This window comes from Salvelinus sp. IW2-2015, linkage group LG23, assembly GCF_002910315.2.
Source record: "Salvelinus sp. IW2-2015 linkage group LG23, ASM291031v2, whole genome shotgun sequence".
In the NCBI taxonomy this organism is placed as follows: Eukaryota; Metazoa; Chordata; class Actinopteri; order Salmoniformes; family Salmonidae; genus Salvelinus; species Salvelinus sp. IW2-2015.
The window spans coordinates 2,644,860-2,666,996 of record NC_036863.1 but is presented as its reverse complement, the minus strand read 5'-3'; the positions used below and the strand labels follow the sequence as shown (position 1 = coordinate 2,666,996).

At 45.3% G+C, this 22,137-nt stretch overlaps 2 protein-coding genes across 4 annotated transcripts in view; one reads left to right on the top strand and one right to left on the bottom strand.

Moving 5' to 3' along the window:
* Positions 1 to 7,662, top strand: part of LOC111950041 (serine/threonine-protein phosphatase 2A 55 kDa regulatory subunit B beta isoform) — a 144,497-nt gene extending 136,835 nt beyond the window's left edge. For all 3 annotated transcript variants that reach the window (XM_023967371.3, XM_070434304.1, XM_070434305.1), the window contains 5 exons: positions 4,037 to 4,214; positions 4,790 to 4,954; positions 6,278 to 6,447; positions 6,645 to 6,736; positions 6,855 to 7,662. In XM_023967371.3, the coding sequence (XP_023823139.1) occupies positions 4,037 to 4,214; positions 4,790 to 4,954; positions 6,278 to 6,447; positions 6,645 to 6,736; positions 6,855 to 7,134 (885 nt within the window). In that variant the 3' untranslated portion in view covers positions 7,135 to 7,662. The remainder of the gene's footprint in view (positions 1 to 4,036; positions 4,215 to 4,789; positions 4,955 to 6,277; positions 6,448 to 6,644; positions 6,737 to 6,854) is intronic.
* Positions 7,663 to 7,888: 226 nt separating this feature from the next.
* LOC111950042 (transcription elongation regulator 1-like) lies at positions 7,889 to 21,732 on the bottom strand. The gene is given in 24 exon segments (XM_070434306.1): positions 7,889 to 8,480; positions 8,696 to 8,796; positions 9,200 to 9,283; positions 9,519 to 9,698; positions 9,975 to 10,157; positions 10,366 to 10,530; positions 10,699 to 10,849; positions 11,870 to 11,988; positions 12,193 to 12,282; positions 13,309 to 13,447; positions 14,363 to 14,438; positions 14,516 to 14,679; positions 15,094 to 15,128; positions 15,179 to 15,235; positions 15,358 to 15,383; positions 15,386 to 15,463; positions 15,581 to 15,648; positions 15,650 to 15,773; positions 18,078 to 18,140; positions 19,321 to 19,584; positions 19,790 to 20,045; positions 20,332 to 20,484; positions 20,671 to 20,896; positions 21,626 to 21,732. Coding segments are annotated over 24 exon segments (3,051 nt in total). The 5' UTR covers positions 21,673 to 21,732; the 3' UTR covers positions 7,889 to 8,278.
* Between the last annotated feature and the right edge of the window lie 405 nt (positions 21,733 to 22,137).

Genomic DNA, 22,137 nt, shown 5'->3' with positions numbered 1-22,137 from the left:
TGCGATAGATAATTCTTTGTGTTGTTTGTTTGTTTAGTGTTTTCCAATTTTCCCAGAATTGGTTAGAGTCTATGGATTCTTCAATTACATTGAGCTGATTTCTGACATGCTGTTCCTTCTTTTTCCGTAGTGTATTTCTGTATTGTTTTAGTGATTCACCATAGTGAAGGCGTAGACTCAGGTTTTCCGGGTCTCTATGTTTTTGGTTGGACAGGTTTCTCAATTTCTTTCTTAGATTTTTGCATTTCTTCATCAAACCATTTGTCATTGTTGTTCATTTTCTTCGGTTTTCTATTTGAGATTTTAGATTTGATAGGGAAGCTGAGAGGTCAAATATACTGTTAAGATTTTCTACTGCCAAGTTTACACCTTCGCTATTGCAGTGGAACGTTTTACCCAGGAAAGTTGTCTAAAAGGGATTGAATTTGTTGTTGCCTAATTGTTTTTTGGTAGGTTTCCAAACTGCATTCCTTCCATCTATAGCATTTCTTAATGGTTACTCAGTTCCTTTGGCTTTGATGCCTCATGATTGAGTATTGCTCTGTTCAAGTAGACTGTGATTTTGCTGTGGTCTTGATAGGGGTGTCAGTGGGCTGACTGTGAACGCTCTGAGAGACTCTGGGTTGAGGTCAGTGATAAAGTAGTCTACAATGCTACTAACAAGAGATGAGCTATAGGTGTACCTACCATAGGAGTCCCCTCGAAGCCTACCATTGACTATGTACATACCCAGCGTGCGACAGAGCTGCAGGAGTGTGACCCGTTTTTGTTGGTTATGTTGTCATAGTTGTGCCTAGGGGGGCATATGGGGGAGGGAATGCTGTCACCTGCAGGCAGGTGTTTGTCCCCTGTGTGCTGAGGGTGTCAGGTTCTTGTCCAGTTCTGGCATTTAGGTCGCCACAGACTAATCAATGTCCCTGGGCCTGGAAATGATTGATTTCCCCCTCCAGGATGGAGAAGCTGTCTTCATTAAAGTATGGGGATTCTAGTGGGGGGATATAGGTAGCACACAGGAGGACATTTTTCTCTGTTAAGATAATTTCCTTTTGAATTTCTAGCCAAATGTAAAATGTTCCTGTTTTGATTAATTTAATGGAGTGAGTTAGGTCTGCTCTATACCAAATTAGCATACCCCCTGAGTCTCTTCCCTGTTTCACACCTGGTAGTTTGGTGGATGGGACTACCAGCTCTCTGTAACCTAGAGGGCAACCAGTGGGTCCGTCTCCTCTATACCATGTTTCTTGCAGGATGACAATGTCTGTATTACCGATTTCTTTGGTGAAGTCCGGGTTCCTGCTCTTTAGGCCAAAGGCAGATGACCTCAGGCCTTGGATATTCCAGGATGATATAGTGAAGGCTTTTTGTTCCATAAAGTGTCCAATGTTGTTGGTCGTGGTTTGGCCTCAGGCCAGTAATTGTGAGCAGAGCCTGCTGAGCATCTGGTACATGCCGTTGGCTTGGGCGAGTGTAAGAGTGGGGGTTGGGCCTGTTTGCCCGCTCACTACCTGGGCGTATGTGTGACTTCCATGTTGATGCCCTCTTTGCGGGGTGGGGTGCATGGGGTGGGCAGGAGTGGCATAGGTCTGATCTGAGGGGGGCCTAAATGGGGTGTGGGCATGGTTGATGTGGGGGGGTGTTGATTGGTTGTGGTGTGGGTGTGGATGTGTCTGGGGGTGCTGTGTTCTGGATGTAAGTCCTCTTGGCGTGGGCCTCTATGTGTAGGTCCAGGGGGGGGGTCCTGCAGGTCTTGGAGGGTGTCTCGCTGGTCTGGGTGGGGTGTCTATTGATCTGTTGCTCCTTTGTGAAGTGTGTTGGCGCTGCGTTTGAGAGCGATGTCCTTTAGAGTCCGGGCAAAGGTGGGCACTGCTGCTTTGTAGAGGTGGACCTGGTCATAGAGGCTGTTCAAGTCCAGGGTGGAGTGGTGGGCCAGGAAAACATTTGGTTTTGAGGCACAGTCACGGGAAATGCTTGCGTTTACCCGCTGTATTGTAGCAGGGTGGAAGTCTTTTTAGTTTTCCTGCTGTTCCAGCTCCACCTGCCTTACCTCCAGCTGGGTGAATTTATCCTTCATTTCAATGAGGGAGAAGTACTCTGTGCTGGGAGGTTGACTGTCTGCTGAGGGTTGCTCGTCTGTGGGGTTATATGATGAAGAGGTCTGGTCTGACCCGCTTGGGGTGGGGTATCTTTATCAAGGGAGAGCTTCTCCTGCTGGGCTAATTCTTTGATAGGTGAAAGTCCAGCTGAAACTGTTTGGGGTTGCCCTGTACCATTACTGTTCCAGACTTATAGAGATTTATATTAGCTGACTCAGAGTCCTCGTTGTCAAGTATCCTGAGTTTCCACCCCTCGTTAACCCCCCCTCTCTTAACAAAGGGGTAGCTCCTATCTGTTCTGTCTCTCTCTCTGTCTCTCTCCCTGTTTCTCCTCTATCTGTCTCTGTCTCTCTCTCTGTCTCTCTCTCTGTCTCTCTCCCTGTTTCTCTCTCTATCTGTCTCTGTCTCTCTCCCTGTTTCTCTCTCTGTCTCTATCTGTCTCTGTCTCTCTCCCTGTTTCTCTCTCTGTCTCTCTTCCTGTTTCTCTCTTTGTCTCTCTCTCTGCTGAATATTTTGCTTTCCCCTTCTCCGTGCTGAGCCTATAGACCATCAGAGAATGAGGGATTATGGCTGAGAACTGTAGAAATCTCATTCCAAGTGTTGTGTGTGTGCGTGTGCGTGTGTGTGTGTGTGTGTGTGTGGGTGTGTGTGTGTGTGTGTGTTTGTGTGTGTGTGTGTGTGTGTGTGTGTGTGTGTGTGTGTGTGTGTGTGTGTGTGTGTTGTGTGTGTGTGTGTGTGTGTGTGTGTGTGTGTGTGTGTGTGTGTGTGTCTGTGGGGAGACAGGCTGGGGGGCATTTAATTGTTGTGTGTGTGTTTGTAGAAACCAGGTTTGCTGTTTATTTGAGCAATATGAGATGGAAGTTCCAGGCAATAAGGGCTCTATATAATCCTGTACGTTTTCTTGAATTTGTTCTGGATTTGGGGACTATGGAAAGACCCCTGGTGGCATGTCTGGTGGGATAAGTGTGTGTGTCAGAGCTGTGTGTAAGTTGACTATGCAAACAATTTGGGATTTTCAATACATTAATGTTTCTTATAAAAAGAAGAAGTGATGCAGTCAGTCTCTCCTCATCTCTTAGCCAAGAGAGACTGGCAGCATAGTATTAATATCAGCCCTCTGATTACAATGAAGAGCAAGACGTGCCGCTCTGTTCTGGGACAGCTGCACCTTAACTAGGTCTTTCCTTGCAGCACTGGACCACACGACTGGACAATAATCAAGATTAGACAAAACTAGAGCCTGCAGAACTTGCTTTTTGGAGTGTGGTGTCAAAAAAGCAGAGCATCTCTTTATCAAGGCTAGACCTCTCCCCATCTTTACAACCAGTGAATCTATATGTTTTGACCATGMCAGTTTACAATCTAAGGTAACGCCAAGTAATTTAGTCTCCTCAACTTGTTCAACAGCCACACCATTCAATACCAGATTCAGCTGAGGTCTAGCACTTAAGAAATGATTTGTCCCAAATACAATGCTCTTAGTTTTAGAGATGTTCAGGACCAGTGTATTCCAAAACAGACTGCAACTCTTTGTTGAAGGTTTCAGTGACTTCATTAGCTGTGCTTGCTGAAGCGTATATAGGATCATGTGGCATCAAGCCTCCTGCTGATTCCCCTGAGTTGGCGTTACATTAGTCTAAATTGCGAGGAGCATTCGAGGAAAAATCTGGAACATTTGTAGAGGAATGAGCCCTTGAACTGTGTGAGTGTGGCAGACGAGGCACTGCGTAGTGGGGGACTGGGTCTCTGTGGGGGCCCCCTGCCGTGTGGCGGGTGTGTAGGGGCCCCGGCTGAGATTTGCCGTCATTAAGGGCCCCTACTCCCTGTGACAACATGGGGTTACTCATTATGGCTGTAGGAGCTCAGTCTGAGACATGAACAGCCCATACTGAAATACTGGTTCTCTCTCTATCTCTCTCTCTCGCTCTCTCTCTCTCCCCCAGGTACCAGTGCTGCAGCCCATGGACCTGATGGTGGAAGCCACTCCCAGGCGAGTATTCTCCAATGCCCACACGTACCACATCAACTCCATCTCTGTGAACAGTGACTACGAGACCTACATGTCCACAGATGACCTGAGAATTAACCTGTGGAACCTGGAGAGCACCAACAGAAGTTTCAGTATCCTTCTCTCAACAAACATAGACTGCTAGACTGATGGCTAAGGAGCTCATATAAAGAGGTTGTCTCACTTTGGATTTTCTTTCTTTCTTCTGTTTGTCTGTCATCTGCATCCCCTTCCCAGAAGCCAACGAGGTCATCTTAAAACAGGAACACATCCCCATCGATCAACATTGATTTTCACTTTGAGGTTCCCTGTGGATCACAGATGAGATGCCCTATAGACAGCAGATTGGATGACTGAGCTGTGGGGCCCTGGGCACATATTGAGCTTCTTATTTACTGAGCCTCGTTACTCTATCAATCACAGTGCTGCTGGCTAAAAAGCCTCTTCTCAGTTCTCACTGAGGGACCTGCTGTCATTTCCCTCACTCTGACCAGCGCTGGTTTTTGCTGTTCATTTTTCTCAAGCTGTTTTATTGTTTTAATTTCTTTATTTTTTGCTTCTAATGGGTTGCTATGTTTTTCTCCTTTCCTTCTCTTGTCCAATAGCTAGTTTAAAGTCTCAAACTGTAAGCTGTGAATTGCATCAGTACTCCTCTATGTGGTTGAGTTCCTTCACCCCAACACCTCAGACATCGTGGACATCAAGCCGGCCAACATGGAGATGCTGACGGAGGTGATCACAGCAGCAGAGTTCCAACCCAACCAGTGTAACACCTTCGTTTACAGCAGTAGCAAGGGCTCCATCCGACTGTGTGACATGAGGGCCTCAGCACTGTGTGACAACCACTCCAAACGTAAGGCTGCCTCAGCCACATCCCAAACCACTCATATACTGAATATTGCCAGCAGGCTCTATTATAAGGGCCAGGAGTGTTTAGTTGACTAGGAACACCTCTGGACCCGAGTTGTCCATGTACTGGTCAGGTCACATGATCAGAAAACCTCCTAGCCCTAAGCAGAAGCAGTGTGTCTATCGTAGGCTCTGAAGCCCCCGTGGATACGTCTTTTCATTGCTATTGTTCCACTTAGTCATTTGCCTCACAGTGATCTAACGAGTATTTGTGTGATGGGACCCAGGTGAGTCCTGGCACAGTGGTTGGGAACGTAATGTCTTGCATGCTATATTTAGTTGAACTGATACTAAGCTGCAGGTGGACTTGTTTCTGTAAGACATTATTGGAAAATAAGATTGTTGAGGTGGAAATGGAGGGAAACAGGGAGCGCAGTGAGGCCAAGGGGGATTTTATCGATGTTTTCCCCTCCAGTGGTTTTTGCCATCTTTCCATGAACTAGTTCTATGTAAATGGTGGACCAAAAGTCCACAGGAGGCAGTGTGTATTCCTTCATGGCTCTGAGTTTATCCAAATCCCCAACAGTACCCACACACACACCCACAGTGATATTGATGTTTCAAGGTCAGTCAAGGCACCGTCCCTAAACCCCAAATCATAATTTTCCACCCTGCTGAACACATTGTCAGATCATAGACAGACAGGGGTTTATATAGGGAACAAACTCACAGCCTTATTATAATTCTGCAATGGCACATGTCTTGCATTTAATATCATTCCATAAGCTCGCAGTATTTGTGTGTTCAACTATTGCCTGTTAAAAGCTTCATTTGCATTTAAAATCAGTTATCAGCCTGTTTGAGAGGATATGGATCGACTCGTAAATAAGTTACATTGATTATCAGTTCCCATACGTGAATAATGATGTATTAATGATGTAATAATGATGTATTAATGATGTAATAATGATGTATTAATGATGTAATAATGATGTATTAATGATGTAATAATGATGTATTAATGATGTAATAATGATGTATTAATGATGTAATAATGATGTATTAATGTGTTTGCATTGAAAAATATGACCATTACCTACTTTATTACTGAGGAATAAATGTCTGCTAACCTGAGAAATGGTTCTCTACTTTTCCCTTTGCATATTTAGCAGTTGTTTAACAGAGCCAGCCAATGGCATACAATATCTGGTGCAGTGTGAAAGTGATCCATCAATCAACTGAAGCTGGAAGCCAGAGAGAGTTGCTCCTCCAGTGTTTTTGGGCCAGACGTTAACACGGCCTGGTCCTCTGTCTGTTCCCCCTGCAGTGTTCGAGGAGCCAGAGGACCCCAGTAACCGCTCCTTCTTCTCCGAGATCATATCGTCCATCTCAGATGTCAAGTTCAGCCACAGCGGGCGCTACCTGATAACACGGGACTACCTCACGGTCAAGGTGTGGGACCTCAACATGGAGAGCAAACCTCTGGAGACTTACCAGGTAGAGTATAGCACTCTCTCGTCACTTTTCTCTGGAAGTGCCAAGACTTTGATATGCCATAGATCACATCGTTTTGAATGATTTCTGCACATTCTTGCTGGGCACCAAAGAAAGGATGCATTGGAAACTACCAGAACCATATATGTATCTGAACATACGACTCTGGAAAATACATCTCAATGTACTTTCTCTTGCAGGTTCATGACTACCTGAGGAGTAAGCTGTGCTCCCTGTATGAGAACGACTGCATCTTCGACAAGTTTGAATGTGTCTGGAATGGGTCTGACAGGTCAGTCACAGCCACTGTTAGGATCGGTGTGACTGGATCTATTGATAGTTCACATCTATGTATGAATAGCTAAGGTTGGATAAAGGGGATTGATGTGTCCCCCCCTCTCTCTCCGCAGTGTGATCATGACCGGCTCGTACAACAACTTCTTCCGCATGTTCGACCGCAACACCAAGCGTGACGTGACCCTGGAGGCGTCGAGGGAGAACAGCAAGCCCCGGGCCATCCTGAAGCCCAGGAAGGTGTGTGTAGGGGGCAAGAGACGCAAGGACGAGATCAGCGTGGACAGCCTGGACTTCAGCAAGAAGATCCTGCACAGCGCCTGGCACCCCTCTGAGAACATCATCGCCGTGGCCGCCACCAACAACCTCTACATATTCCAAGACAAGGTCAACTAATGGATGGAGCAGCACAGACCAGCATAGAGCCTCCTGACTGGCTGATCACACTCACCTGGGAGAGGGCCGCAAGGCTGGGAATCTCTGGCCGCACTGCAACTTGTGAAGAGACACAGACAGCGTTGCAGCTCTCTTCATCCGCTCCACCTCAGAGACTTGCACCCATGTTGTAAATCTAGGGTTGCCCTCTGTTGCATCCAGAACACTGAAGAACGATGGCTGTCAACATCTTTTGTTTGTCCATTTTAAAATGTTCCCCCTCTTAAGTTGTTGCTGTAGTTTAAGGTTATGCACATACATGCAGGGACGATACTTTTTTGTTCCTTAGAAGCTTTGCATTGGGGAGATGACCTGAGACTGGCTCTACAAACTCAACCTTTGCATCCCTGAGATGGTGTGCGCTTGACGCCCTTTGACCTCTCCTGCCCCTTCCGTTTCATTCATTTATTATTTATCTTCATGAAGGTTTTAAAACATGCAGAGGAACCGCTGTTACCGGGTAGTATTGATTAAAACAATGTAGCAAGCTTTTTGTTGCAATTTTTTTTAAAGAACTTTACAAAATCGAATAAAAAAAATAGGTACATTAAATATTCATGTCTTTATTATGGGCTCAGTGATCCCGAGTTTAAACTTAAAGATTTTTAGATTAACTATTAACATATCACAGGACTGCATTGTTAAAAAAAGAAAAGTTGCTTTTATTCCAGTAAACATGTACAGAAAAAGCAACGCATCAAAATTAAACCACTGAGAATAAACGTTAACATTCAAACTGTACTGTGAGTTGGTCGATGTCAACGACACCCTAAAAACAGTTACTAAGGCCTGCGATGCCTTGAGTCACAGAAACAGCAGAGTTCATCATTTACAGTTGTCTAACGTCATAGGTGGCTGCAGATGTATTACTACGCCGATCCCTGTGACCTCAGCTGAGCCAAAAGGTCAGATGTCAGGGGTTAGAGCAGTGGCACATCATCAGGCCCTGTAGAGAGGAGAGCCAGAGCTCTGCACTACTGACACTTTAATAAATACAAGGATGGATGTTCCAGGTTTACCACAAGGCATTAGGACATTACAGTTTAATACTGCACTAGAACAGGTGCAGGGCTGGTTCATGCTCAGGTTTTCTAGCAGTCTCTGGTCACTTGGTGGAGCGGCGCGTGGGCTCCGAGGCGGTGGGGGGAGGAGGGGGACCCCGGCGGTCCAGGTCCTCGATGTAGAACATGAGGAGTTTTCTCCTCTCATCCGGGACACAGTCCAGCACCAGGTAACGCTTGTCATTCTGCAGAACCTTCTCCACGTCCTTCAGGTGCTGGTCAGACTCCAGGAGCAACTTCCGCGACCTGAGAGGACGACAACATGGGGGGGTCAGTAAAGAGGCAATGCAGATGGACCAATAGCACCTCCTACTGACTCAATTCATCTAATAATTGTTTAAAACTCTCCAGTCTTAAGCACACCTAATTTACACAAGTATAAATGCCATTAAAATGAACCAACCTGTGATACCCAGCTACCAGTGAAAGAATGTCACAATCCAGCCCGTTGCTGTACTCACCTGTAAGTGATGAACTTGGTCTCTTTCAGAAGCGTTCTGAAGTCAGCTTTGGCTGTGATGTACTTGTCTTTGATGTAGTCTTCAAACTCCCTCTGTTTTTTCTACAAACCAAAAGAAGACGAACCGCTCAGCGTCTTTGCCTGGTGTTAACCGAGTACATGGGTGGCCGACTCAACCAGTAGAACACAGAGTACATGGGTGGCCGACTCAACCAGTAGAACACAGAGTACATGGGTGGCCGACTCAAACCAGTAGAGCACAGGAGTACATGGGTTGGCCGACTCAACCAGTAGAACACAGAGTACATGGGTGGCCGACTCAACCAGTAGATCACAGAGTACATGGGTGGCCGACTCAGCCAGTAGAACACAGAGTACATGGGTGGCTGACTCAACCAGTAGAACACAGAGTACATGGGTGGCCGACTCAGCCAGTAGAACACAGAGTACATGGGTGGCCGACTCAACCAGTAGAACACAGCAAGGTAAAAGAGAAAGATCTTACTCTGTCACTACTGGAGAACTTGATACAGCGAGGATCCTCTTTAATGATCTTCTTCACCTCCTTCCACGTGGTGGTCAGTGTGATCTGTGGCAAACACTCAATCAAAGCACGAACTACCAAGTCATCCGTCACAGGACAATACTCTATCTGAATGACATGCACACAGTATATGACTTGGAGGTTTACAGTACCACCTTTATATCAGCAGCATATTAATACACTGATGGACTGCGGTGAGTTTACATTTAATGCATCTGTGTTGGTGTACATATATGCCCTGTAATGACAGCGTAACACCAGCCCAAACGTTGTCTCTCACCATGACGGTCTCGTCCAGTAGCTGTCTGAAGTTCTCCTTCTTCTTCTTGGAGAGCGCCTCAACGTGTTCGTTGAACAGTTTCTCCTTCTCGTCTCTCTCCAGCAGAGAGGCGGACTCCCAGCGGTGGTCCTTACGCAGGTTACGCCGGGTGTCTGACCACGACGCGTCCGACGACCTCACCTGATCACAACACACCAGCTGCATTAAGACCTGGCACATGGTTCCTCGTCCACATCATACAAATCAGTGTACAAGTCTGGTCATTAACAAGGTCAATCTAAAAACAACGTTTCCTTTCTTGTCTCTGATCTGCCTGGCTGAGATGATCTTCCAGTGGCCATATCAAACTGGGTTTAATCTAAATAAATGTTTGGTTCACCCAAGTTCTCAGCTACAAATGTAGTCCTGTCGGTGCCTTATTGGGTAAACCAACTTCAGCGGATGGTGTGAGCTCACCATATCTGACATGAGGGCTCTGAAGTGCTGGATGGCTTCCTCCCTCTTATGCTGCTCCCGTTCTCTGTCGATCTCCTTGGTCTGCTCAGAGCGGGCCTTCTGCACCTCGCGCTCCCTCTCCCTCAGACTGGCCTCTATCCTGGCGGCACGCTCCAGCTCCTTCTCCTTATCAGAGTCCATGTTCTGGAGGCAGAGAGACACCATCAAAAACATCATCATATACACAGAGGCATGCAATCATTACAGGCATCTTGACAGCCATCACGTCAACAGGCTAAACAGCATCTAAGAGCGTGACACTGAATGGGGTTAAATGTCAGATGACAAGCTGGAGTCGGTGAGTATATGAACAGTAAGGGCAGCCTCTGAGGTGATATCCTGTTCCTCCCACCTTGGCCTGCTTGTCCACATACTGCTTGTAGAGTTCCTCTCTGGTGTTGGAGCTCTCCACAGACTTGTAGCGAGGGTCTCCCTCCAGCCTGTCCTTCACCTTGCTCCAGCGCTGCCCTCCATCCAGCTGGTGGTCACCAAGCAACTCAAAGAAGTCCTGCTTCACCTGGGACAGAGACCAGGTTTACAATAGGGACATAAACACGATCAGATATTCCAAACGTTTCCAGGTTTCACTAAGCACACAATCCAGGTATGTAGTTACTTGTCCAGCATATCACTTCCTCAGGCTACTGTTTTCAGTGGCCATGGAGGTTTCCAGTCCAGCGCTCACCTTCTCTCCTCTGTTCTTGGAGTCCTCCTTCTCTTTCTTCTTGAGAGCGGCCATGAACTCGATAAAGATGGTCTCCCGGTCCTTCATCTTCTCTATGGCCTTGAACCGTGTGTCCTTGGCGTGCTTGGAGGCAAACTCACTGAACGTTGTCCTGAAACAAACAACACAGCAACTCTTAGTTCCCTGAGAGACACTAGCCACCCGACCGGTAACGCGTTAACTAAACCACCCGACCGGTAACGTATTAACTAAACCACCTGACCGGTAACATATTATCTTAATCACCTGACCGGTAACGTATTATCTTAATCACCTGGCCGGTAACGTATTATCTTAATCACCTGGCCGGTAACGTATTAACTAAACCACCTGACTGGTAACGTATTAACTAAACCACCTGACTGGTAACGTATTATCTTAATCACCTGACTGGTAACGTATTAACTAAATCACCTGACCGCTAACGTGTTATCTTAATCACCTGACCGGTAACGCGTTATCTTAATCACCTGACCGGTAACGCGTTATCTTAATCACCTGACCGGTAACGCGTTAACTAAATCACCTGACCGGTAACGCGTTAACTAAATCACCTGACCGGTAACGCGTTAACTAAACCACCTGACCGGTAACATATTATCTAAACCACCTGACCGGTAACGTATTATCTTAATCACCTGACCGGTAACGTATTAACTAAACCACCTGACTGGTAACGTGTTAACTAAATCACCTGACCGTTAACGTGTTAACTAAATCACCTGACCGTTAACGTATTAACTAATCACCTGACTGGTAACGTGTTAACTAAACCACCTGACTGGTAACGTATTAACTAAACCACCTGACTGGTAACGTATTAACTAAAAACCACCTGCACGTAACGTATGTAACTAAAACCACCCGACCGGTAACGTATTAACTAATCACCTGACTGGTAACGTGTTAACTAAACCACGCTGACTGGTAACGTATTAACTAAACCACCCTGACTGGTAACGTATATACTAGAAACCACTCGACCGGTAACGTATTAACTAATCACCTGACTGGTAACGTGTTAACTAAACCACCTGACTGGTAACGTATTAACTAAACCACCCGACCGGTAACGTATTAACTAATCACCTGACTGGTAACGTGTTAACTAGTGTTTGTAGTGAGGTCTGACCTGGCAGTGAGCTTGGCCTCCTCCATCATCTTCCTGAACTCGTCCTTACACTGCATCAGTTTATTCTTCTTCTCTTTCCTCTCCTCCTCAGCTCGGGTCTTCACATACTGGTCAAACACCTGCACAGGATCAGCAGACACGCATGGAACAACAGTTAGCATAAATAAAGACAGAACTGCCAGATAACCCCTTGGGAAATACATATTCCACCTGACTGCAGAGCTCTGATCTTTCAATCAAAGGGAAACACAGCTCATAATATGACTGAATATGGAAACAAATAAAAACTAAAATGATAAATGAGTTCTGTTAGTGTACAATACCTGCTTTCTCTCTTTGGGGTTAAGCAGCAGGTATCGTGGATCAAACACTATCTTGTGCAGCTCTTTCTCCCACGTAGAGAACGCTGAGACCTGTGGGCACGGGGTCAGAGGGCGTGAGACCAGGCCAATCAAGGTGGGCTTCAACAACAGTCACATAACACTTTCAGTCATCAGTCAAATTGATTTCCTTCGGGGGGAAAATAATCCCCCGTCGGCCCAATCAATCCCCCTCAAATCTAAAAGGGTTGGAATGAGTCACGTTTTACTCCTCAAACTAGTGACACCCAAAGGAACAATGCAATTACAGCAGAGCAATGCAATAAAGGCCTGCATCACACCTGGTGGTACTCTTGGAAAAGGCTCCAGAGAGCAGCCAGGCACCAATAACTCCCCTGCTTGGGAAGTTTAATACATTTTACAATCCAATTAGTTTTATCTCTGCTTTGGATGCGTCAAAGTTGCAATATGCCTCTTTTGGTTCTGAACAACAGTTTCCAGGATAGAGAAGTTGATACATAATTCATGTAATACAGAAATAGGAAGCTGAACACATGAAAGCTGATCCCAAATTAGAGGACATGACAACATAATGACATCAAGCTATTATCTACTCTGCATGCCAGTTCGTAAACAAGGAACATAAAGACCGCCATTGGCAGGGTAGGCCTGGAGACATATAGATCTGATGAATGTATTGGAAAAACCAAACACTGATCCATTACAGCATGTGCATGTCATTTTCAAAAAATAGATATCATTTTTTTTTTAAGTCGCCATTATGTACAATAAATAGATATAAAATCATTTCTTCCCTACAAAGAATAGTGAAATGTTAAATTCTTAGTCTATCATTACAATTCAACACTATTATAGATATGCACATAACATGTTTAACTAACTTTTATGAATGTACTTTTTTGAAGTATTACCAAAACATAAACAGAAATGTACTTGTCAATCAACTGGGCATAAGATAGAGGTCAGGGATAGAGGCAGGAAGAACAGGAATAAAACACCAAAGACAAGGAGAAGTAACTTAAGAGTGTACCTTGGTGGGCTTCCATTCAGATTAATGTGTCTAACGTTACAGTATTGCGTTGGATTGAAGTGTTTTACCCCTCTCTTCAGCAGCATGTCCCTGAACTGTGTCATGCGCTTCTCCAGGGGCACGATGGCCCGCTCTCGGGCCGCCTTCAGCTCCGCCTCCATGGCTGCCTCTTTCTCAGAGTCCGCCTCTTTCATCACTTCCTCCTTCCTGCAAGCAGAGGGAAGACGTCAAGGCCCAGGCACAGGGGAGGGTGATAGACGGGGGGGGTTAGGGGGCTGGCCTGGGGTGCAACTTTACTTCTTCAATTGGGGAAATGATACAGTATGTTCTTCTATGTTCTCTACCCAGGCGTTCTGCTATACTTGACTGATCAATTACCGTCCATCTCTACCAAATGAGTGGACTCTAAATGATATAAGTTGGGTCTTGCACAGGTCCTACAGTTTATAAAGATTGAGAGGGGGAGGATTTGTCAAATACCTGACCACTGATATTCACGGTCTTGGATTTGTATTCAGTGTTCCATTACCACATATAGCTATGGCGAGACGGGGAGGTGAACGTCTTCATTGGGGTTCCTAAAGCTGTAGTTCTAGAAGAAGGAGGTCAAGCAAGGTGGTTACCTTGGTTACCTTGTTGGCATCACCATGTGTTCTACAGGCCTTTTCCCTGAAAAATAGTCTCTTGTGCAACGGGACCAGTGTTTAGGGTAGCGGGAGAGGCAGGCTTGGAGGGCACTGATGGGAAACAGTGACTGATTGGGTAACCTGGACAGTGACCATCGATTGACCACTTTAACAGAACCAGTGAAGACATCATAGGCTTTACTAAGTCAGTACAAGCTGGGTTAAAAACTACTTCCCACAGAAAGAGTCAGTCCCTCCACCCCCAGAGGAAAATACAAAAATCAAGCAATTTAGGTTTCACGACCAAACACCCTAACTTATCCTTAAACTAAGAATTGAGATATTTTTTAGCCCGAGTACATCATGGGTTGATTTCAATTTGTACATGCTGTTTTATCTGTTCAGACGATGAAGAATGACTGAGTGCTTTGTCATGCTGTTACTGCCCCCTAGTAAAGTGTGCTGGGCCCTTGGGTGGAGAGGACTGGGGACTTACTTCCTCTTCTTGGCCTTCACAGGCTCATCCTCCAGAGCTTCCTCTGCTGCCTGCTCCAGCTCCTCTTTGCTGATTCCTGAGGGAGAGAAGTGATGAGACCATCGTCATGAACACCTACAGAGGCAGGATGAGTGTGCCTGTGTGTGGTCGTACCCAGCTTCCTGGTGGCGTCCTCCAGGCCTCTCTTATGAGGTGGTTCCTGGATGTTCTTGTCAACGTCGGCCCGCCCCACCAGCTCCTCGGGCCGGTCCCACATGGAGAGACGCGTGGTGGGATTGTAGTAGAAAACACGCTCGTCACCGGTCCACACAATACACCTACACACACAAGTTCAATAGGGCGTGTGACTGATGCAAGTTCCGCCTCCATACAACAGCACATAGCTCTCTTACCATCAGTGGCACATACCAGGGAGTGGCAGCTATTGGGTTAGTGGCCACGGGCTTAGCTTTCTGTTACATACCAGGGAGTGGCAGCTATTGGGTTAGTGGCCACGGGCTTGGCTTTCTGTTACATACCAGGGAGTGGCAGCTATTGGGTTAGTGGCCACGGCTTGGCTTTCTGTTACATACCAGGAGTGGCAGCTATTGGTTAGTGCCACGGGCTTGGCTTTCTGTTACATACCAGGGAGTGGCAGCTATTGGGTTAGTGGCCACGGGCTTGGCTTTCTGTTACATACAGGAGTGGCAGCTATTGGTTAGTGGCCACGGGCTTGGCTTTCTGTTACATACCAGGGAGTGGCAGCTATTGGGTTAGTGGCCACAGGCTTGGCTTTCTGTTACATACCAGGAGTGCCAGGGATTGGTTAGTGGCCACGGGCTTGGCTTTCTGTGCTGCTTTCTCCTCTTCAGTCATCTCCTCCTCCTTAACCTGCTCAATGAAAGGGATACAACTTTTATTAAGGTAGATGACATTTAATAATTAGACCGTTTGAAAATGATAAAATGCAGCCAGAATGATGTGTGACTAGTAGATGGCTCCAGGTCTCCTCTCACCTCCTTCACCTCCTTAGGGAGCTCTTTTTAGGCTGTTCATCCTCCATCTCCATAGCCTCCTCCTCCAGGGCCTGCTGTCTCTCTTTGGCCTTCTCTGCCTCTTTCTCTACAGGAGAGGAAAAATTCACACAACATTAGATATGCAACATCTAAAAATCTCACTTAAATCGATCGAGCATGAATGCTAGCTGGTGGAGAGATCCAAAGCTTTAAGTAGACCAACCTTTCTCCCGTAGTTCCTGGGGTTTGTCCCAGGTGGACTCCAGTGTGCGGTTGTTGTAGTAGTAGGTTTCCCGTCGGCCGTTTGTACTCAGACCACTCTGGGAACTGGAGGCCTGACAAGGCGGGCGCCGCCAGGGCCAACTGAGGGTGGTGCATCATGGGAACAGAGAGAGGGCCCATGCCAGGCAGCATACCTGTGGAAGGGCAAATACACACAGAATACTTCTTAAGACACATTCATGTCTGATAAACCCATTCTACTGCACATCTAACAAAGCCATAAAGCAAGGGGCGGGTAGGGCATCTACTTCCATTTGGGTTAAAGGTCCAAAAGGAAAATGCTGTGTTATTGAGGACGTACAGAGCCTTCAGAAGTATTCAGACCACTTGACTTTTTTCCACATTTTGTTACGTTACAGTCTTATTCTAAAATGTATTAAATATATATATATTGTTTGCAATCTACACACAATACCCCATAATAACCAAGTGAAAATAGATTAAGAAATGTTTGCAAATTAAGTATTTACAGAAGTATTCAGACCCTGTTATGAGACTTGAAATTGAGCTCAGGTGCATCCTGTTTCCATTGATCATCCTTGAGATGTTCTACAACTTGGAGTCCACCTGGTAAATTAAAATTGATTGGACATGATTTGGAAAGGCACACACCTGTCTATATAAGGTCCCACAGTTGACAGTGCATGTCAGAGCAAAAACCAAGCCATGAGGTCGAAGGAATTGTCCGTAGAGCTCCGAGACAGGATTGTGTCAAGGCACAGATCTGGGGAAGGGTACCAAAACATTTATTCAGTATTGAAGATCCCCAAGAACAAAGTGGCCTCCAATATTCTTAAATGGAAGAAGTTTGGAACCACCAGGACTCTTCCTAGAGCTGGCCGCCTGGCTAAACTGAGCAATCGGGGGAGAAGGGCCTTGGTCAGGGAGGTGACCAAGAACCCGATGGTCACTATGACAGAGTTCTAGAGTTCCTCTGTGGGGATGGGAGAACCATCCAGAAGGACAACCATCTCTGCAGCACTCCACCAATCAGGCCTTTGTGGTAGAGTGGCCAGATGGAAGCCACTCCTCAGTAAAAGGCAAGACAGCCCACTTGGAGTTTGCCAAAAGGCACCTAAAGACACTCAGACCAAGAGAAACAAGATTCTCTGGTCTGATGAAACAAAGAATAAACTCTTTGGCCTGAATGCCAAGCGTCACGTCTGGAAGAAACCTGGCACCATCCCTACGGTGAAGCGTGGGTGGCAGCATCATGTTGTGGGGATGTTTTTCAGAGGCAAGGACTGGGAGACTAGTCAAGATTGAGGGAAAGATCAACGGAGCAAAGTAGTGAGATCCTTGATGGGGCTGGGGCGAAGGTTCACCTTCCAACAGGACAACGACCCTAAGCACACAGCTAAGACAACACAGGAGTGGCTTCGGGACAAGTCTCAATGTCCTTGAGTAGCCCGGCCAGAGCCCGGACTTGAGCCCGATCGAACATCTCTGGAGAGACCTGAAAATAGCTGTGCAGCAACGCTCCCCATCCAACCTGACAGAGCTTGAGAGGATCTGCAGAGAAGAATGGGAGAAACCTCCCAAATACAGGTGTGACAAGCTTGTAGCATGATGTGTAAATGTGATAATTCATTTTTTTTTGTTATTTCTTGCAAAATTTTCAGAAAACCTGTTTTTGCTTTGTCATTATGGGGTAGTGTGTATAGATTGAGGAATTATTATTTTGTGTATACATTTTAGAATAAGGCTGTAATGTAACAACATTTGGAGAAGTAAAGGGGTCTGAATAGTTTCCGAATGCACTGCATGTATTTTAGAGCCCATGAGAATTCACCTGAAATATAAAGGTCTTAGTTCCAATACTTTGACCTAATTTTCTAATTGTAAATATAGGGCCTTCTTTGCTTAGCCTTGAGTACACAGGTACCATCTAAAACTGAGCCACTGAGATGTTACCAAAAACACACAAGGTATGCCACAAGAAGAAAATGATTATCAAATGACCATACAACATTAATAAAATGTGAATTTCCTGTACTAAAGGGAAAATAACCTAACCTAAAATAGGTGTGTCGCCTGTCAAAACAAGGACCTATATACCAGTGACTAAATTACCACTCAAAAATCGAACCCTGCAAAGAGTAATCTAGCTAAAAACAGTATAACGGCGACAGTACTGACACAAGTCCACATTGCGGTTTTGTCCAAACATCTATTGGTTGTTCAACACTATACAAGATCCAAAATGCCTCCTTCCCAAATCTCCTCTTTAAAAAAAGCATTTAACACAAGACAGAAAGTCCTAAAATATGTCTAACTCACTAATGTTGAAGAAATAAAACTACAAAAAAAATCAACAGTAATATTCCACCTTGTTTGGCGGTGCCAAAAGAGCCCAAAAATTATAAGCATAATTTTCACAACAAATCTCTAACATGCCATCTAACAGAATAGTGAGTGGAGATGTTTGAAAGAATTACCGTTATGGTTGGGGGAGACTGTCTTTATATAGGGACCTCCTACTATCTGCATCATTGCTACACCTGCAAGAACGGACAAGCAAGCATTGTGTTGAACACAGGAGGAGAGAGGTGCAAGCTGCCAGGGCAGATCAGACACAGATTTCAACACATTAAAACTAGGCCCACAACCACTATCACTTTGATAACAACATGTAGTATTCTCTTCCTGGTAACAACCAGATGGATGAATAAAGTGCTGATTAGGTTATGTAGATGTGCAAAGAATTGAATTAAAATTATATATATATATATATTTTTTAAACGAAACATTTAAAGCTGCAATGTGTAACTTTTTGGATGACCCAACCAAATTCACATAGAAATATGAGATATAGATCTAAAATTCTCATTGAAAGCAAGTCAAAGAAGCAGTAGATCTGTTGTGTGTGTGCTATTTCTACGCTTCCCGTTCTTAAGTTTGGTTTTTGCGCCTTTTACTTTCGGTTTTCAACACTAGTTTCAAACAGCTGAAAATACAATATTTTGGGTTATTGAAAAGACATTTCACAGCGGTTTAGATGGTACATTGACTCTCTGAACTAGACATTACTTGTTTTGTCACAAACTGAAATTAGGCGAACTATTAGAATTTTAGCAACCAGGAAATGGCGGGAGGGTTTTCTGCATATTGCACCTTTAAATTAATAAAAATTGCAAAGTGAGTCAACAAAAACGCCCTATTTCTTTATAGGACATCATCTCAAAGGCATTTTAATTTTCTCCAGCATTTGTTTTCTCCAGACGACTAGCTGACCCTTTTCTGAACATGGGCAATGCTGCCATCTATCTACAGGACTAAAAGTGACTTGTTTCTCCAATAACTACAGTGCAAGAATAAACAAAATTTCAAAGAGCTGAATGTGGAGTTGTGTGGAATAAGTTTTAAAAATTTAAAAAAAACTACAAATACAAGTTCTGATTAGCTTATTTCTCTCTCCAACCATGACCGAGACCATTCTACCTCCACAATTATTAGTTTAATCTATTACTTTTCATAGATTAAACTGAATGGACTCATTACTGCTTTGGATAAGAGTGTCTGCTAAATGACTAAAATATAAAATGTACAGGAATAAAAGTAAGACCTAACGTTAAGATGACAAACAAATGAAGAGATGACTAATGACAGTATGGAAAGGGGTGGAGGGTCAGTAATGTTAAGGGAGGTAGAGAGGTTTGGGATGAGGAGAGAGTGTCTTACCGGGCAGTGGGATATGCATGCCTGGTAGAGGCACCCTGAAGGGGTGCATGACCCCTGGGGGGAAGCCTGGGATAGTGGCTGTGGTGTGAGGCTGGGACATGGTGTGGTGGGGCAGGCCAGTCGGGAGACTTTGGGGCAACAGGGACATAGTCTGGACTGGTGTCACTGAGGATGGCACTGTGGTTACACTGACCACTGCCATCGTGGTCACTCCCACACTGGAGGGGACGGAGGACACAGGCTGCAGATCTGTAGCAGCAGAAGCTGGACAAAGACCAGCAGAGTGTTACAACACAGTCTGGACATATAGTAAAACTAACAATAGACAAGCAGAAAACTACTCATTTCCAACTTTGTGATCTTCACTAAATCAGTCTTATTTTGTCATACCAAGAGGATTTCTAACCATCAGACCTGTCCAGAGAACTAAAACAAGATCCAGATGTCCATTTCCCAGTGCTGTACTCACTAGTGATGGTCTGGGACAAAGAAGAGGTGGTGTTGGTGTCTGGGCTGGTACTCATGGTATGAGACTGGGAAGGTGCCTGTGTGGACACTGGAGAGGGTGTGGCAGCTGTAGTGCTGGCTGCAGTGCTGCTATTGGAGGAGGCTCCTGTACCAGCCGGGCTCACCATCATAGGGTTGAGTTCTGACTGCTGGATCACCTTTACCCCTTCAGGTTTGCTCCAGGCTGACTCTCGAGTCCTGGCGTTGTAGTAGTACGCCTAGGTGGAAACAGGAAAATATTCATTCAGATAGGTTCAAATAGAGAACTACCGTAACATCTCAATTAAAGGAAAAATTAACCCCTTTGTGAATGTTATATAGTTTCTGTGCATCTAAGTGATGATCTATAGCAGGCAGAAATACAGCCTGGATGCAAAACTAGACATACCGGCTGTATTTCTGCTTGCTTGGACGGCAATAGCTCCAATACACATGAAAACACACAAAAATAATAACACATTCAAATGGGTCAATCTTTCCTTTAAGTAAGAGGCCATTCTCTACCTTTCCCTCAGGTGTCTTGTTCTCCACCCAGATCTCCTCAGTAGGGGGCAGAGTATGAGCTCCAGCAGCAGGAACTGGGGGCATCCCAGGGGGGAATAGCATCCCTGGGGGTGGGGGCATGCTGCCCATCGGCGGGGGCATAAAAGGAGGTCTCTGAAATACACACAAAAAAAATGCATTCAAATATCAAGCCTTTAATTCTTGCAATGCAGTCTAAGATGTTCAGACTCTCAATGCATTCATACCTCTGACAAACCAAATGTGTAACAGTCACATTCTATAGAAAAGATGGATGGATCCAATGGCAGAAATTATCCCTTTCATCTCTGACAGGTGTACCTGTAGGTGAGGGGGTCCGAGTGGTGGGGGCATGCCTCCTGGTGGGGGTATGGGTGGCATGCTGGGGTCAAACGGCGGACGCCCAAACAGTGGCCCCCGTGGTGGAGGCCCTCTCATCATACCGAAGGGGGGAGGTGGAGGTCTGAGCAGTGGGGGTGGACCACGCATCACTGGGGTTGGAGGAGGAGCAGGGCCGCGGAAACGCAGCGTCTGCTGCTGCGCCATCCTAGAAACAAAACAAATGGACCTGGCTCATGAACCAAATCAAAATAACGATCGAACTACACAACATCGAGTTGCTATATCTACTCGCTTGCTATCTTCCCCTTTCCCAGCTGATTGTTTGCAACACAGGTTAACGTTAGTGACCCCACACAAAATCATGATTCATGTTATCAGGCTAACGTTAGCTAGCTAAATTATGTTACAGTCTAACTAGCTATACATTACTTGTTGGGATCAAACGATGCAATCAAGTTATGATCCTAAGTTAGTTCAATTTGACAGTCTCACTGACTAACTTTAGCTAGCTACCTACATAAACTGCTAATACCCACATGAACACACTAACCGTAGCTAGCAAATGTGTACTGGTAATACGCATATCAACACAGTACGGGTAGTGTACACTAGTTAGTTAGCTACCTAATGTAAGGCTAGTTACGATAACTAGCTAGGTTGCTAATGTTATGCAATTTAAATCGACGCGCAGCTAGCTAAATAGCATCATAGTTTAGAAAAATCCACGAGTCAGGAGGGAGGCTAGCTAATGATGTTAGCTGCTAGCGTGGCCACATTGAATAGTCAGCACCGAATGCACTAGTCGTCTGCAGCGCATGTAACAAATCAGACATTGGGAGGACACGTTCACCTTCATGTCAAACTAGCTAACAACCGTAGAAAACAGTACTTCTGAAAAATATGATTCACTTGGCTTTATTCGCTATCACCTCACCTGTTGTCGTTAAACACAATACTTTCACCGTCTCCGTGGTCCGCCATTACAGAAAAATGAAACGACTCTTCCTGGAAACGCCTCCGCACACAAACTTTTACACAACATTGGCCAAATGCCCTATCGATCATACTATACGACCGTCATTTAGAAAATCTGATTGGATGACAAAATAGTCGCCATCGTCTGCCCAGAGGGCTCTCCGTCCAGCCAACTGTGATGTCTTTGTTCAGTTAGGACTTTCCTAACTATTGATGGATAACAATTTCAAAACAGATGGCCAGACAGGCAACTGTACCATAACCTCATTTACATTTACTAAGAAACATACATCATTGCATAGTTACATGCAAGTTATTAACAACATTGGATGTACAGTATTTGCTGTACTTGTGTAAAAATGGCCACTCCGCATGTATTATTGGTTCATTGGCATTTGTATCTGATTTCTATACAAAGAGCACAGTACTCTGAATAGGCCAGTAGTACCTATGTCTATGCCTGGACTCTCA